Here is a 15324-nt window from a genome sequence, read left to right on the forward strand (position 1 = left end):
GAGATTTCGACCGTGCTAACCTGACAGCTAACTACCTGGATGCTGTCAAGCTAGCCTCAAAGCCATGCTGTCAGGGGGAGTTTAGAAAAATACCCATAATGCAACAGCTACAGGAGAAGTTACATGGACATTACACTGGGTTTAGCATCAGAAGGTTCATTAAAATCAGCTTTACGTTGAGATTAACTGTTAGATTTTTTTTTTTTTTGAAGACATTCTCCTGATGTTTATTCTGCGTTACAACAAAGAGGAACTTTTAAGTCTGATTTTAAAGGTTGTTACGTCTCCATTCCACCGATTCGGACCACTCAGGATGTGGAATGGTTTTGACCCCTCTGGTTGTTAAGATGTGTTTTTCTGAAGCAGCCGGTCGTCAGCCCTCAAACCGAGCTGGAAGACGTTCGTCGCAGCCCGTCGTCCCTGTTCGCTCCGGCTGAGTCAGTCGCTGGCATTTGGATCCTGGAGCCGGCAGGTTTTTAAGCAGACTGCTTTCAGCGGCCGAATGCTCCAGAGGAAAATCAAAAGCAGCAATTTTCTGTCCATTCTCTCTGATCATTACCGGGAAATGTCTCAAACCGGTAAAAGAAGATTTGATTGTGTCCTGACCTGAAGAGATGTGACTCTGTCTCATTGAAACAAAAAAACCTGGGGAGCTTTTAAAGAATAACTCCGATTCAGTCCGACTGTCGGGAAATTACTCATCCAGGCAGAGAAAGTGCAGGCAGATTTTGCGCTGGCATTTTTATTTCCACTTAAACGCTCATGAATAAAACTCTGGCATTCATGAAGGCATTTTAAAGCAGACGAGCAGAAATGCCGTTTTGTGAGCCAGCGGTAGTCTGATCAGGTGTGGGCAGGTGTTCCTGAAGATGACTCAGTCACAACGATGCTGGGATCCACAGAGAAGTGAGCTTCAGTCAGTTTTACATTCTGCACCGTCATGCAGGAAACGGGTCCGGTTTCAGATTGAGAGTAGTTCATCTCTTTCACCTCTGTGCCCTGATCATGAAAGGAAAATATAGATATCTATCAGGAGACAAGAAACAAGACGGTTTGTCATTTTGAAACATAACACCCACAGAAAGGAAAAAAACCCGATGATTTGGCAATAAAACTGTATTTAAATCCACTGAAACACCAATGGGACCCTCTAATGGAAACGGCGCGATGCCTGTTGAGTAATGAAGGTGTAATAATCTGTGACGGTGAATAAATTATTCATGTATCGCTAATGAAGAGTAAATAAAATGTGCTTTATTATTAATGTGACGGGACGAGCGGGCGGCCTGATGTGAGATTTCCCCCGAGCTCGGTCTGCAGGGACACTTCCAGCACATCAGGGCTGCCCTTTCTCACACACACACACACACACACACACACACACACACACACACACACACACACCGTTGAACTTAATCACTCATTAACACACGCTGCAGGGCTGATTTACTGGATCTTAATGATCCTCTTTCAGGTGTTAATAAGCCGCTCGCCGTTCGTCCTCATCCACTTCGTCTCTTCACTGAATTATGCGTTTATTTTACGGCTGTCAAAAAATTAATTTTGCTACTCACGATTAATCACAGAACTTCCGTAGTTAATTGTGATTAATCATGTTTTGAATTGCATGTTTAAAATTCTGTTGTTTTGCATTTCAAAGTGGTTTAAGTCTCCAGCGAAGGGGCGTTCATCAGTCCAAACAGGAAGTGGCGATGCTGCCGTCGCGACGATTCCTTTAAATTCAACCAGTCTCTGTGAATTCTGCACGGCCTTGAAACTTTGTCCGATCACTACAACTTGACAAAACTGCTGCTAGGTCATGCTGAATTCACCAGATTTGGTTGAACTTGATTGATTCGTTACGAATTAGATGATGGTTGTCATTTCTTTCAAAATAAAGTTCCATGTAGACCAAGTCAGTACAAACCCTACATCAAATACAGTTTTCAAACTGTAAAAAAGCCTGAGCCATCATTCTGCGATTAATCGCGATTTAAAAAAAAATCTAGCATTAATTATTTGTGATTAACTCTGACAGCCCTGATTTATTTACAGTGAAAGTGTTATTATTGCAAATCTATTAATTTATTTAATTTTATATTATTTTCTGATATTTCTTTGTAAATTTTAGATTTTGCATGCTCTCCTCTTTTATAGTTAGTTATTTAATCAGTTAGTTAGCTGGTTAGTTAGTCATGACTCATTATTTGCTTGATATTTCATTGTGAAAGTATTTCTGCATGTATTTATTCTGCTCAGTAGTCTATCATTCCTACTCTGCTGTATTATTTATTCACTCACATGTTTAGCGTGAGAACTCTCAGAACTAGTTCTAGATGTTGTAGTTTTTATATCTCTCGTCCCTGGCAGGTTAGTTAAGCCACAGCATGATTTTTTATCTTTGCATCTCTTTCTGCTTTCTCGTGTAATTCCTCTCCTTGTGGGAACTCCGCAGATTAAATCAGTCAGCAATTAAATCTACCGTGTGTGGAAATACTTCCTAATTAAAACATATTGATAACGACTCCAGCAGGACTCGGTTATCTCTCCGATCTTCAGCCGGCAGCAGCTTCGTCCCTCTGTGTGTTTGTGTGCGTTCACATGTGTGTGTTACATGATTTGCATGCGCTGTGAAAACACACACCTCCTCAGCTGCGGCGGCTGTGTGCCTCACACACACACACACCTGTTGGCCGAGGCCGTGCGTATGGCTTCACGTTGACGCGGCTGCAGATGAAGCTGAGGTGTGTGTGTGTGTGTGTGTGTGTGACCCGTGGCTCTGTGCAGGAGAACGCGGTGAACGGAGATCACCTGTGGATGGAGACCAGCTGCTCCGGAGAGCTGTGCTACCTGGGAGAAGACGCCTGCCTGCTGAAGACTGCAGTGAGTTCCCCGCGGTGTGTGTGTGTGTGTGTGTGTGTGTGTGTGTGTGTGTGTGTGTGTAATTAACCTGCCTCTGGACCACATTATAAAAAAACTGATCTTGATTTTAACCAGGACTTCTTTCGAACCCTCCAACGTTGACATGATGCTTGATGAGAGACCGTGTTGTTTCAGAAATTTTCAAATGCCGCTGAAAAAAACCCAACTCTCTGAAACGTTCAAAACTCTGTCGTCATGTAAACGGGTGAAAACGATGTTTAGTGGAAAGGCTCGGCCTCAGTAGACTCTCTGGTCTGGGTGCTGTCGACAGAGTATTTACTGTTTCTAAGCAGTTCTAGTCGTGCTGAAGCGTTGTTCGTGTCCAGATTGTGCGTTTCGTTGAGTTCAGAGTGACAGATTTAGAACAGCAGAGACATTCCTCAGATAACTGAGGCAGAGAAAGACCTGCAGTTTTCTCACTCGCCAACAGCGGAGGAAACAGCCTCTAATCCTGGAGTCATTTTAATGACATATCTGTACATTTCTGCTGATGGCAGGTAATGATAGCGTTCACACCGCTCAGCACTAATCCACTGTAATCTCACTGTATGGCTGTAATCCCATCAATATTCCACCTCTGACGTGAGAGGAAGATCATGTCGTATTTCTGTGTTTATTCAGAATTTTAAACGTCTTACTCTAAATTCATTCATTTAGTCATATAGCTATTTTTTATTTGCAGTATAAATTCGGTCCCGTCATTTTAGATTAATTTGTTCATCCATGCCTTTGTTGTGTTTAACTTGTCACATTAGTTTCTGTATCCTCCTTTTTATAAAATTCTAATAATCATGTTGTTCCTTTTATTCGTTAGTTTCTTCTGAGCACAATGTATTTGACTCTTGCTCAAGTCAGTGACTCAATGCACCACCTGGTGGTGCAAACCGGTATTGTCCCTGTACAAATTCACTGTAGTTTTCTCTCATCCTGCAGATTATCTCAATTTATTTTAACTCCTGGTGAGCAAAAATAGCAGCAAATAAGTTAAACTCAGCAAAACCCCTTTAATCAGCTTGATGTTCATTTTTTTTCATCACAGGTTATAATTTCCATGATTTAAATGTCAAAACGGCAATCGTGAGTTGATCGTGAGCAATCATGAGTTAACCTGAAATTAGAATTAATCTCTTCATGAATATCTGCACCTTTTTTTATTCAAAACTGCTCGTAGTTTAAGATGATTGGTGTTTTATTACTGTGATTTACAATGTGATTCTGAAGAAACTAGGGAGTGATTGATTATTGACTGATCCAATATTTGGCATTTTGATGCATATCAGCATGAGCATTTTTTTTAATCCGGCAGCTGATCAGATCAATATGAGGGATTATCAAAGCTGCAGCTCTCTATCTGGAGTCTAGTCTGCCTCCAGCATTGTCCCGCACACAGCCACCATCTGATTGGTTACACTCAGAGCCAGAAGGGCTAACAGCCAATCAGAAAGCTGCATGCACAGTGTCTGCAGAGCCATAGATATATGTGCAAAGAGGAGAGGAGAGAAGACGTTTTATCAGTGAAACAGGATCTGGAGAGAAGAGATTTGGCTCCTGACTGGCAGATTAATGATGAAAAGGCTGAATTCTGCTTTCCACATGGTTGCCGTAAAACACAGTAAATCACAGCAAACATTATGAAAAAAGTCCCACTAGCTTAATGCTAACTTGGATGGGAAAACCAATTGACATGCTAACAGTTAGCACAACAATTGCAGAACCTCCTGGAACAAATTAAACTGAGCAACATTTCACTTACTAAATACAAAACATAAACGCTGTTTATTTCAGATATAACACACGTATGTCTTCCTTAATCAGAAAAAGACGAAGAATAATGAAAAAATCTGAAAACTCTGCCGTTAACCTACAAAACACAAACAGGAAGTAGGTATGGAAGCCTGAGAGGCTTTGTACCATTTAAAATATTGACCCCAATATTTTCACTTTAACTGCAAATGAATATCGGCTGTAAATATCAGTTATTGGCTCCTCTGACTACTGATCATCAGTATCGGTTTCGACCCTGAAAAAAATCATATTGGTCTGTCTCTAGAGGAAAAAATTCGCTTCTGATTCAACCTGAACACACACACTTTTCTGCCTGTTTGTGTGGAGAAGCCTTGATGGCGGATCACGATGAGCATCAGCAGGTTGGTTTCCACGTGAGGGCAGCGCCGAGCCGTTAAGTGTTTCTCCCCGTCACGGTGAAGAGTGAAGCCATTGACTGGAGGCGAGTCCGGCCCATTATCAGCTGTCTCATTATTACTCATGATGAGTGGTTTGTCTCCTGGATGGGGAAAAGGCCAAGAGAGCAATCATGTTTATTCAATACCTAACAGCACTTTGACATCTTGAGTGGTTTTTTTTTTTCTTCTTTCATACGATGAGAATGAATCGGTGAGTTTTTACTCATTATGAAGGTTATAAAATGTGTTTTTAATGCCTCTACCTCAGAGCCGCAGGTTGGACTTGCTGGTTCGTGTGGCTGTGAAGTGATTTGCGCGGTGGAAAGTGTTGAAGTTAGAGACTGCGCTCGCCTCCTGAGCGCTCTGCCTCCACGTCTACTTTTAGAAACTATCATCCTCCAACGAGCAGCACTCTGACCATCAAGTGTCGGCGCCAAACGGCTCTGAAGAGGTTTGCTACGTTAGTGAAACGCAAATGACCTACGCTCAGCGCTGTCCTCGAACGCCTCTCCAGTGGACGGAAGCATTAAATGCTCATAAGCAGGAATAGAGAGAGACGCTGCAGCAGCACCAGAGTTAAACAAAGCTCTTCTTTTAGTTTCGCCGCGCGGTGAAGAACTTTTAGTGGAAGTGTTAAATGTCAGGAGTGGTTTTTCTTTCTGTCTTCGAGCCTCGTCGAGCCGTAGAGCCGCTGCTAAAAGGCTACCGCGGCGCTTTAAGATGGCATGAAGTGTTCAGGGACCTCCAGCACATCTGCATGCTTTTATCTGTGTGTGTGTGTGTGTGTGTGTGTGTGCGCGTGTGTGTGTGTGTGTGATCTGTGCGCATGGGAAAGTGTGTGTGTGTGTGTGTGTGTGTGTGTGTGTGTGTGTGTGACTGACTCTGGCCCGTCTGCTCTGTATCTCCTTTAAGAAGTCGGCCCCCAGGAAGAAATGTGCAGCCTGCAAGATCGTCGTTCACACCAGCTGCATGGAGCAGCTAGAGAAGGTACTACACACACACACACACACGCACACGCACACACACTATGATTTCAGTCAGTGGTTCTTTTCATCACCATTCAAATTGAATGCACACAGATGCATGATGGGTAATCTGCACAGGACAGTTGTGCCTTCAAAGCTAGTGGTTCTCAACCTGCGGTCTCAGACCCTCTCCTAAGGGACACCTGTTCTGAAGGTGTTGAAATCTGGATTAAGGGCCCTACATGTCAAAACTGTTCAATGATGTTTTCTCACTGAAGTGAGACGTCGCTGCAGAAATCAAAGATAGGCGAAAAAAAACCAAACAAAGCCTTTAATCAAAACTGACTAGTATTTTTTTCTATCCCTCTGTTCAGATTAACTTTCGGTGTAAGCCGACCTTCAGAGAGGGAGGATCCCGATGCCTCCGAGACGTGAGTGTGTGTTTGTGGCCGTAGTTGGTGTGTATACGTGTGTGGCGTGTGTGTAGCGTGTAGGGAAAACGTTTCGCTCCTCTGTCCAACAGCAGAACGTGCTGAGACATCACTGGGTTCACCGGCGGAGGCAGGAGGGGAAGTGCAAACAGTGTGGCAAGGTGAGAACACACGCACACACACACACACACACACACACACACACACACACACACTGACCTGCTGTGCTGTCCCTGCAGAGTTTCCAGCAGAAGTTCTTCCACAGTAAAGAAATCATCGCCATCAGCTGTTCGTGGTGCAAACAGGCTGTGAGTAATCAATCGTCTCTATTAATCACCGACAAAAACGCTCCGATCAGCAGAAAAAGGGATGGAACTCTGTCTTCGTGCACTGTCTGCTACGATTACATAATCTCAGATTATTTTAAAATGCAAGTTAAAAGAAGGAACTGCTCGTGTGCGAATCCCATTTCTGGGTCCATCATATGAATAGAAACACATTGAAAGTTTAAAATTTGTTTATTTTATTTTTTATGTGTTAATCTCAATGAGCTTCTGATTTGGAAAGCATTGAAGCAGATTATAGGGTGTAAATTATTAAATCGGTTGAAGAGGATTAATCAGCTGTTCTTCTCCCTCAGTTCCACAACAAGGTGACGTGTTTCATGCTGCATCAGATCGAGGAGCCGTGCTCGCTGGGCGCTCACGCTGGAGTCATCGTCCCGCCGTCCTGGATCATCAAAGTCAGGAAACCACAGGTGTACACACACACACACACGGATTCAGACAAACACAGACACACACACACGGATTCAGACACACACAGACAGTTGACCTTAAACCTATTTTAGTCATAGTGGTTCGAAAATGTCGAGCATGTGAAGATGTTTCAGTTCTCTATCAGGTCAGACTGGGATTTACATGCACACACACACACACACACACACACACACATACACACACTCACACGTCATGACAGTGATGAGAAGTGACTCAGTCGAATCTAAATTTGAAACTCAACACGCTTCATTTTTGTGTGTGAGATTTTGAACTTGATGGATCGGAGTCGACACTCGTCTGATCCGTCTGAGGAAACTCTGCCACACACACACACACACACACACACACACACACACACACACGCACACACACACACACACACACACACACACACACATCACAGGATTCAGTGCAGCTGATGAGCATCAGTGTGGACATGGTGACAGTGAACTCACCACCCAACTGTGTGTGTGTGTGTGTGTTTGTGTGTGTGACAGAGCTCACTGAAAAACTCGGCCAGGAGGAAAAAACGCACCTCTTTCAAACGGAGGACGAGTAAGAAGGGACTGGACGTAAGTCGTGTTTTGACCTTTGACCTGTTCTTTCTCTCAGAGACACCAAAGCTTCTCCGGCGTATTTTCTGCGATGACAATAAAAAGAATCAACACTCTTTCCAATATTGTTTCTATGGCTTCACATTGTCATAATACCGTTGATTATTGATAAAACAGAACAGACGAAGTGGAAAATGTCCTGAATGACTGGAGACGCGTCCCGTGTGTCCGTCTTGTGTCCGCAGGAGTCGAAGTGGCGTCCCTTCATGTTGAAGCCCCTCCCCTCTCCGCTCATGAAGCCCATTTTGGTTTTCGTCAATCCCAAGAGCGGCGGCAATCAGGTCGGAAAGCCTGGAATCTGTCATTTAATCTGTGAAGGTTTCTGTTCGCTCTGTAAAAATAACCTGTCTGATGACTCCGGTGTGTGTGTGTGTGTGTGTGTGTGCGCGCGTGTGTGTGCGCCCGCAGGGTGCCAAGGTGTTGCAGATGTTCATGTGGATCCTGAACCCTCGGCAGGTCTTCGACCTGTCGCAGGGCGGCCTGAGAGAGGCGTGAGTAGCGCCGTGCCCTTTCACACACACCCCGTCATGGCCGCTCGGCGCCGCTTCCTGCCCCGGTGACCTCGTCCTCTCCGCTCTCTGCCCTCAGGCTGGAGCTGTATCGCAAAGTGCCAAACCTGCGGATCCTGGCGTGCGGCGGGGACGGCACGGTCAGGCCGGCCTCACACACACACACACACACACACACACACTCTGTCTGCCACATCCTTGAAGTGCGTGCATGCTGAGGCTTTCTGTGCACGTGTGTGTGTGTGTGTGTAGGTGGGCTGGATCCTGTCTGCGCTGGACGAGCTGCAGATGAGCCCACAGCCTCCGGTGGCGGTGCTTCCTCTGGGAACGGGAAACGACCTCGCCAGGACGCTCAACTGGGGCGGGGTGAGTTCCTCGCCTTGACTTCTGCCGCGGGGCGAGCGGCGAGCTGAACGGCGGCGCCCGCACGCATACGCACATCTTCAGCACACTTTCACAGATGGAGAAAGAAACAAATGTCACTGCTGTCAGGAAGGATTAGATCCAGTTACTTTATTCTTTATATGGTGGAATTTCTTACTTTATGGACTTTGGCCTGATTCTCTGGACGTCATGTGATCGGACTGATTCGTGGTTTCATGAAAGATTTGTTGCTGCGTGGCGTTTAAAGACGTATCGATATGAGTGTTTGTGTGGAAGCTGCAGAATAACTTTCCCACATTCCAGGATGTGGAGCCGAGCTCCCTTCCTGAGTCCTATCTCTCTGCACGTCCCTGACTTTAACCCCTGTGTGACCTCCACACACTTCCACTGAACAGCGCTCAGATGGGGTGTTCTGAACCGAGGGATGGAGGACAGCAGAGAGTCTTCCTCCTCTTCCTCCTCTGCTAGAAACAGAGAGACACCACCCTCTGTCCTGTGTCCAGTGTGTCCTCTCCCCTCTGTCCTGCGTCTTTTTTCTCCTGTGTCCTCCTTCTATGGTTTCATGTCATTTTTTCATATAATTTGATAAGTTTTATAAAAATCTGCTATTAGAGTCAGGTTCAAATTCCAGCTGGGCCTCTCTCTCTCTCTCTCTCTCTCTCTCTCTCTCTCTCTCTCTCTCTCTCTCTCTCTCTCTCTCTCTCTCTCTCTCTCCCCTCCTCCCCCTCCCTCCTCCTCTTCCTCCATCCCTTCTCCTCTTCCTCCATCCCTCCTCCTCTTCCTCATCCCTCCTCCTCTTCCTCATCCCTTCTCCTCTTCCTCATCCCTCCTCCTCTTCCTCTATCCCTCCTCCTCTTCCTCCATCCCTTCTCCTCTTCCTCCATCCCTCCTCCTCTTCCTCTATCCCTCCTCCTCTTCCTCCATCCCTTCTCCTCTTCCTCCATCCCTTCTCCTCTTCCTCCATCCCTCCTCCTCTTCCTCTATCCCTCCTCCTCTTCCTCCATCCCTTCTCCTCTTCCTCTATCCCTCTTCCTCTTCCTCCATCCCTCTTCCTCTTCCTCGTCCCTCCTCCTCTTCCTCATCCCTCCTCCTCTTCCTCATCCCTTCTCCTCTTCCTCATCCCTCCTCCTCTTCCTCATCCCTCCTCCTCTTCCTCTATCCCTCCTCCTCTTCCTCCATCCCTTCTCCTCTTCCTCCATCCCTTCTCCTCTTCCTCCATCCCTCCTCCTCTTCCTCTATCCCTCCTCCTCTTCCTCCATCCCTTCTCCTCTTCCTCTATCCCTCTTCCTCTTCCTCCATCCCTCTACCTCTTCCTCGTCCCTCCTCCTCTTCCTCATCCCTTCTCCTCTTCCTCGTCCCTCCTCTTCCTCCATCCCTCTTCCTCGTCCCTCCTCTTCCTCCATCCCTCTTCCTCGTCCCTCCTCTTCCTCCATCCCTCTTCCTCTCTCCCTCCTCCTCTTCCTCCATCCCTCCTCCTCTCTCCCTCATCCCTCTTCCCCCCTCCCTCCTCCTCTTCCTCCGTCCTCAGGGTTACACGGACGAGCCGGTGTCCAAGGTGTTGTGCCATGTGGAGGACGGCTCGGTGGTGCAGCTGGACCGGTGGAACCTGCAGGTGGAGAAGAGCTCGGCTCAGCCCGAGGAGGGAACGCAGAAGGTGAGCGGAGCTGCAGGCGCAGCGCGCGGAGTGTCGCTCCTCGGGTAGAGCCATCAGTAACTGTGTGAAATGTGGGCGGATCTCCTGTAGAGGGCGCCAGAGAGCTCAATGAAGGAAACTGGATGGATGAGTGGAAAAGGAAAAGGAAGTTCAACCTGCTGCTGTTTCAAGTTAAACTCCTGCAGCTCATGTTTTCATATACTTAAAGAAATCAAATTCTCACAGCTGTGAACCATAATCACTTCTCCAGGCTCAATATACCCACAGAAATACAAAACTCACCCATAAATGTGCCTGTTATGAATTCTTCCTACATTAAAAACAACATTATTACAGCTGAAATTGATTAAAATGATAAAATGAGCTTCAGTGTGAAATTACTAGCTTGAAACCTGCCTCCACATGGAGCTGCTAACAGAAAATTCATTCTAAATTCAGATTAGATGTAGCCTGATGCAGGAGTCGTCTCACACTAAAAGGAGCTTCCAGTTCAGTAGCTGCTGGTCCACATGCTGGTTAGCGGAGCTGCTAAGTTCCTGTGAAACGATCAAAGCTGTGTGAACGTGAAGTGGAGGATCAGCGTGGAGCGCACCGGCTGTCTCATGTTTCTCCATCGTCTGTCCCCCGTCCCCCCCTCCGCTGTCCTCAGCTGCCCCTCAACGTGTTCAACAACTACTTCAGCCTGGGCTTCGACGCTCACGTCACCCTGGAGTTCCACGAGTCCCGAGGTCGGTGAGAACCGCCACCGTGCGTGTGTGTGTGTGTCCCATTCACTGTCTGTAAAGCACCGCTCTCTACACACACAAACACACAGCAGAATAAAATGCATCACACACTCTCATGCACGTTCATGCAGTGAGTCAGAGTCACAGTGTTTGTTCTGCTCTTCCTTTGTGTCGTTTCAGAGGCCAACCCGGAAAAGTTTAACAGCCGCTTTCGAAACAAGATGTTCTATGCAGGAGTGAGTGATACACACACACACACACACACACACACACACACACACAGAAGTTGATGGAACAATAAGGATACATTTTCTAGCGGAAACATGCAGATTTATTTGTTTTTAATGAGGGAAATGTAACAAACTCTCATTCTGTTCAATTAGGTCCTTTTCTCTGTTGATAGATCTAAAGTATCTATGTGTGTGTGTGTGTGTGTGTGTGTGTGTCTGCAGGCAGCGTTCTCAGATTTCCTCCAGAGGAGCTCCAGGGATTTGTCCAAGCACGTCAGAGTGGTGGTGAGTGTTAACACACATACACACACACACACACACACTGTCTCTCTCTCTCTCTGTCTCTCTCGGCCGGTATCGTCTTCCGTGTCGACATGTCCGGGCGGCCGTGTGATTAAAAGTCCGTCCTTCATCTGCTCTTGTGCCGTTCGTCCTTCAGTCCCTCAGCGGGACATTAAAGTCTAACGAGGGACAGCGACATTCTGGACACTGGCTGACCTCTGCACAGAGGTCAACTCAGCAAATAAAACATCACTTTTACATATTCCCCCCCCCCAAAAAAAAAAAAAAAAAGAAAATTGAAAAGTCCTGATCACAAATTTCAGTGTAATTGTAGAAATAAGTGCTCAAGCTTTGCAGTGATATTGTGTCGATCTAATCAGTGCATGTGTCACAGTGGAAATGTTGAATCTTCTCTCCTGTCTTTCACAGTGTGACGGTACAGATCTGACTCCTAAAATCCAGGAGCTGAAGTTCCAGTGCATCGTCTTTCTGAACATCCCCAGGTAGCTCCAGACTCCACACTGCTGGTTTCAGCCTGAAAAAAACCGCTGCTCCAGTTTTGACTGTTTCAACTCAGAGAACTTTTGGGTTGTAGGGTTTTGTTGAGGTTGCATGTTTTTCCACTTTTGTGTGTGGATGTTCTCTGATTCTGTTCTGTAGTCCAAAAATCTTTGACATTTCTTTGAAATTTGTTCCATTTTCTCTTGTCCAGGTACTGTGCTGGCACCATGCCGTGGGGAAACACAGGCGACCACCGAGACTTTGAACCTCAGCGACACGACGACGGCTGCATCGAGGTGATCGGCTTCACCATGGCGTCGCTGGTGAGACCTGAAGCGTATCAGTAAGCTGATCAATAAACTGACCAAACAGTGTGCAAGTTTCATGGGGTCATGCCCTCTGCTGTCCACCAGGCTGCGCTACAGGTCGGAGGTCATGGAGAGAGGCTGCACCAGTGCAGAGAGGTCGTCCTCACGACCTTCAAGACCGTTCCTGTTCAGGTGAGAATTGATTTTAGATTTTAAATCCCTCTTGCATCAAAGTCTCAGAAATGAAAATGATTTTTTCTGAAATGTTTTGTCGCTCTTCCTCTGTGCAGGTTGACGGCGAGCCGTGTCGACTGGCTCCGTCCACTCTCCGCATCTCCCTCCGAAACCAGGCCAACATGGTCCAGAAGAGCAAGAGACGCACCTCAGTGCCCCTGCTGAACGAGTGAGTCACACACACACACACACACACACACACACACACACACACACACACACACACACACACACACACACACACACACAGAGTCAGAGGAGGGATGTTTGTAATGCGGTCCAGTTGAATTAATCCCGACATGAGCGTGAGGTTGGTCAGGTTCTCACTGCCTGACATGTGACACTCTGTGGTTGTCTCTCTCGGCTCAGTCAGTTCAGATGTTTATCGATTCAGTGCTGGAGCAGAAAACAGCTCCTGACAGACACTGTGTGCTGACTAACACTCCCTCCATCGCTCCAGCACTGAAGTTTCCTCATGTTTATCTGTCTGTATATCTTTCATTCTTTTTCTGTAACAAGTTAATGAGCGACGTTGACTGTGTGCATGTGAGAGGAGGTCGGTAGTTGTCACCCGCAGCTGCATCAGTAGTTGCTGTCTGCAGCTGCAGTCGATAGTTGTCTAATGCAGCTGCAGTTGGTAGTCGTCTGCAGCTGCATCAGTAGTTTTCATCTGCAGCGGCAGTCTTAAGTTGTCGTCGGCAGCTGTCGTCTGCAGCAGCTGCAGTACGTAGTTTTCGTCTGCATCTGCAGTAAAGTAGTTGTCGTCTGCAGCTGCAGTCGATGGTTGTCTGCTGCAGCTGCAGTTGGTAGTTGTCGTCTGCAGCTGCATCAGTAGTTTTCATCTGCAGCCGCAATCTTAAGTAGTCGTCTGCAGCTGCATTAGTAGTTGTCGTCTGCAGCTGCAGTCTTTAGTTATCGTCTGCATCTGCAGTAAAGTAGTTGTCGTCTGCATTTGCAGTAGTTGTCGTCTGCAGCTGCAGTAAAATAGTTGTCGTCTGCTGTAGTCGGTAGTCGTCGTCTGCATCTGCAGTAAAGTAGTTGTCGTCTGCAGCTGCAGTAGTTGTCGTCTGCAGCTGCAGACGGTAGTCGTCGTCTGCAGCTGCAGTAAAGTAGTTGTCGTCTGCTGTAGTCGGTAGTTGTCGTCTGCAGCTGCATTAGTAGTTGTCGTCTGCAGCTGCAGTCTTTAGTTATCGTCTGCATCTGCAGTAAAGTAGTTGTCGTCTGCAGCTGCAGTAGTTGTTGTCTGCAGCTGCAGACGGTAGTCGTCGTCTGCAGCTGCAGTAAAATAGTTGTCGTCTGCTGTAGTCGGTAGTTGTCGTCTGCAGCTGTATCAGTCGTTGTCTGCAGCTGCAGTAAAGTGCTTGCCGTCTGCTGCGGCTGCATTAGGTAGTTGTCATCTGCTGTACCGTCAGTCTGTAGCTGTCGCCTGTTTGTCTGTACTGGACGTTCTGCTCTGCTGCTGTGTCTGTTTGTCTACTGACCTCTGGGCTTTTCTCCGTCTGTTCCTCCTCTTCTTTTCTCCATCTGTCTTTCCTCCCGACTCTTTTCATCTCTCTTCCCTCGTTTCTTCATCTGTCCAACGCACGCCGGGATCGACTTGGTTTTTAATATTTTTACCTTCACTCCTCCTTTTTTCACATTTTTCTTCTCTTTTATCTCCCCTCCTCATTTTCCATCGTGACCTTTCTTTTCAATTTTGTTGTCATTCTTTTATCCTTCTCTCTTTTTCTTCACGTTCAACTCTTCCTCTCTTCTCTTCTTCTTTGCTCCTCTCCTTCCGTCCTTCTCTTCTTTCCTTCCTTACTATCCTTTTCCTTCTTCTCATCACTCTTCTCTGCTCTTTCTCTCCTTCTCTCCTCTTTTCATACTTCATATTCATCCTATGTACTTCTCTTCTCCTTTCTCATCTTCATCCCCCTTTTATCTCTCTTTTTTTAACCTCTCATGCTCGATCTCCTCCTCACTGCCATCCGATCCTCCTCTCCTGTGTGTGTGCGTGCGTGTGTGTGTGTGTAGTATTCAGAAGGTGTGTGCAGCTGATCTGCGCCGCCTCTCTGCTCCCCCCGACTCCTTCTCTGTGTAAGTACCTCAGACTGTCAGTGTGTGAGTCTCCGCCCACTTCGTGACGTCACCGTCTCTTGTCCAATCAGGTTCCACCGATACGCTGCAGGCGTTTCCTCCTCAGGTTAACGCTCCATTCAACATTCTGGACATTTTCTGTTCTATCTCAACATTTTATCACCTTTTCTGACTCTTCAGTGCCGATTTTAATTTTTCAACTTACTTTCATTTGCATTTGATTTAATTTACTGATTAAAACTTTAACCCACTTGGTGGTTTGTCTGTACGAATGTCCATGTTCTCCCATTGTTAATGGACCAACATGGAAATGGCATTGTCTTTGGGGTCTCTGCGGTTTCCGTGGAAACAAGCATCGTTTTTGAAACGTTGTCATGTAAACGTCAACGTTTCTGAAAGGAAAACACAAAAAACGATGCGTTTTCACGGAGCGTTGTCATGGAAACAGTATTTCCAAGTATCTGAAGGCGGTGTGTGTCAAGTGTTACTGGGAGAACCTGTATTGGTGGAACCTGTTTATGTGT

At 46.5% G+C, this 15324-nt stretch overlaps 1 protein-coding gene across 6 annotated transcripts in view; it reads left to right on the forward strand.

Annotated features, from left to right (window-relative positions):
* dgki (diacylglycerol kinase, iota) overlaps positions 1 to 15324 on the forward strand; it is a 49608-nt gene that overhangs the window by 27048 nt on the left and 7236 nt on the right. For 2 of the 6 annotated variants that reach the window (XM_030113837.1, XM_030113840.1), the window contains exons 3-22: positions 2788 to 2883; positions 6018 to 6092; positions 6445 to 6501; positions 6594 to 6662; positions 6741 to 6809; positions 7142 to 7258; positions 7778 to 7852; positions 8080 to 8175; positions 8303 to 8385; positions 8483 to 8543; positions 8656 to 8769; positions 10316 to 10441; positions 11091 to 11169; positions 11347 to 11402; positions 11619 to 11681; positions 12108 to 12181; positions 12391 to 12502; positions 12593 to 12679; positions 12778 to 12890; positions 14738 to 14800. In XM_030113837.1, the coding sequence (XP_029969697.1) occupies positions 2788 to 2883; positions 6018 to 6092; positions 6445 to 6501; positions 6594 to 6662; positions 6741 to 6809; positions 7142 to 7258; positions 7778 to 7852; positions 8080 to 8175; positions 8303 to 8385; positions 8483 to 8543; positions 8656 to 8769; positions 10316 to 10441; positions 11091 to 11169; positions 11347 to 11402; positions 11619 to 11681; positions 12108 to 12181; positions 12391 to 12502; positions 12593 to 12679; positions 12778 to 12890; positions 14738 to 14800 (1685 nt within the window). The remainder of the gene's footprint in view (positions 1 to 2787; positions 2884 to 6017; positions 6093 to 6444; positions 6502 to 6593; positions 6663 to 6740; positions 6810 to 7141; positions 7259 to 7777; positions 7853 to 8079; positions 8176 to 8302; positions 8386 to 8482; positions 8544 to 8655; positions 8770 to 10315; positions 10442 to 11090; positions 11170 to 11346; positions 11403 to 11618; positions 11682 to 12107; positions 12182 to 12390; positions 12503 to 12592; positions 12680 to 12777; positions 12891 to 14737; positions 14801 to 15324) is intronic. The other 4 variants (XM_030113839.1, XM_030113838.1, XM_030113841.1 and 1 more) reach the window with 4 other exon arrangements.

Source organism: Salarias fasciatus, chromosome 17 (genome assembly GCF_902148845.1).
Source record: "Salarias fasciatus chromosome 17, fSalaFa1.1, whole genome shotgun sequence".
NCBI lineage: Eukaryota > Metazoa > Chordata > Actinopteri > Blenniiformes > Blenniidae > Salarias > Salarias fasciatus.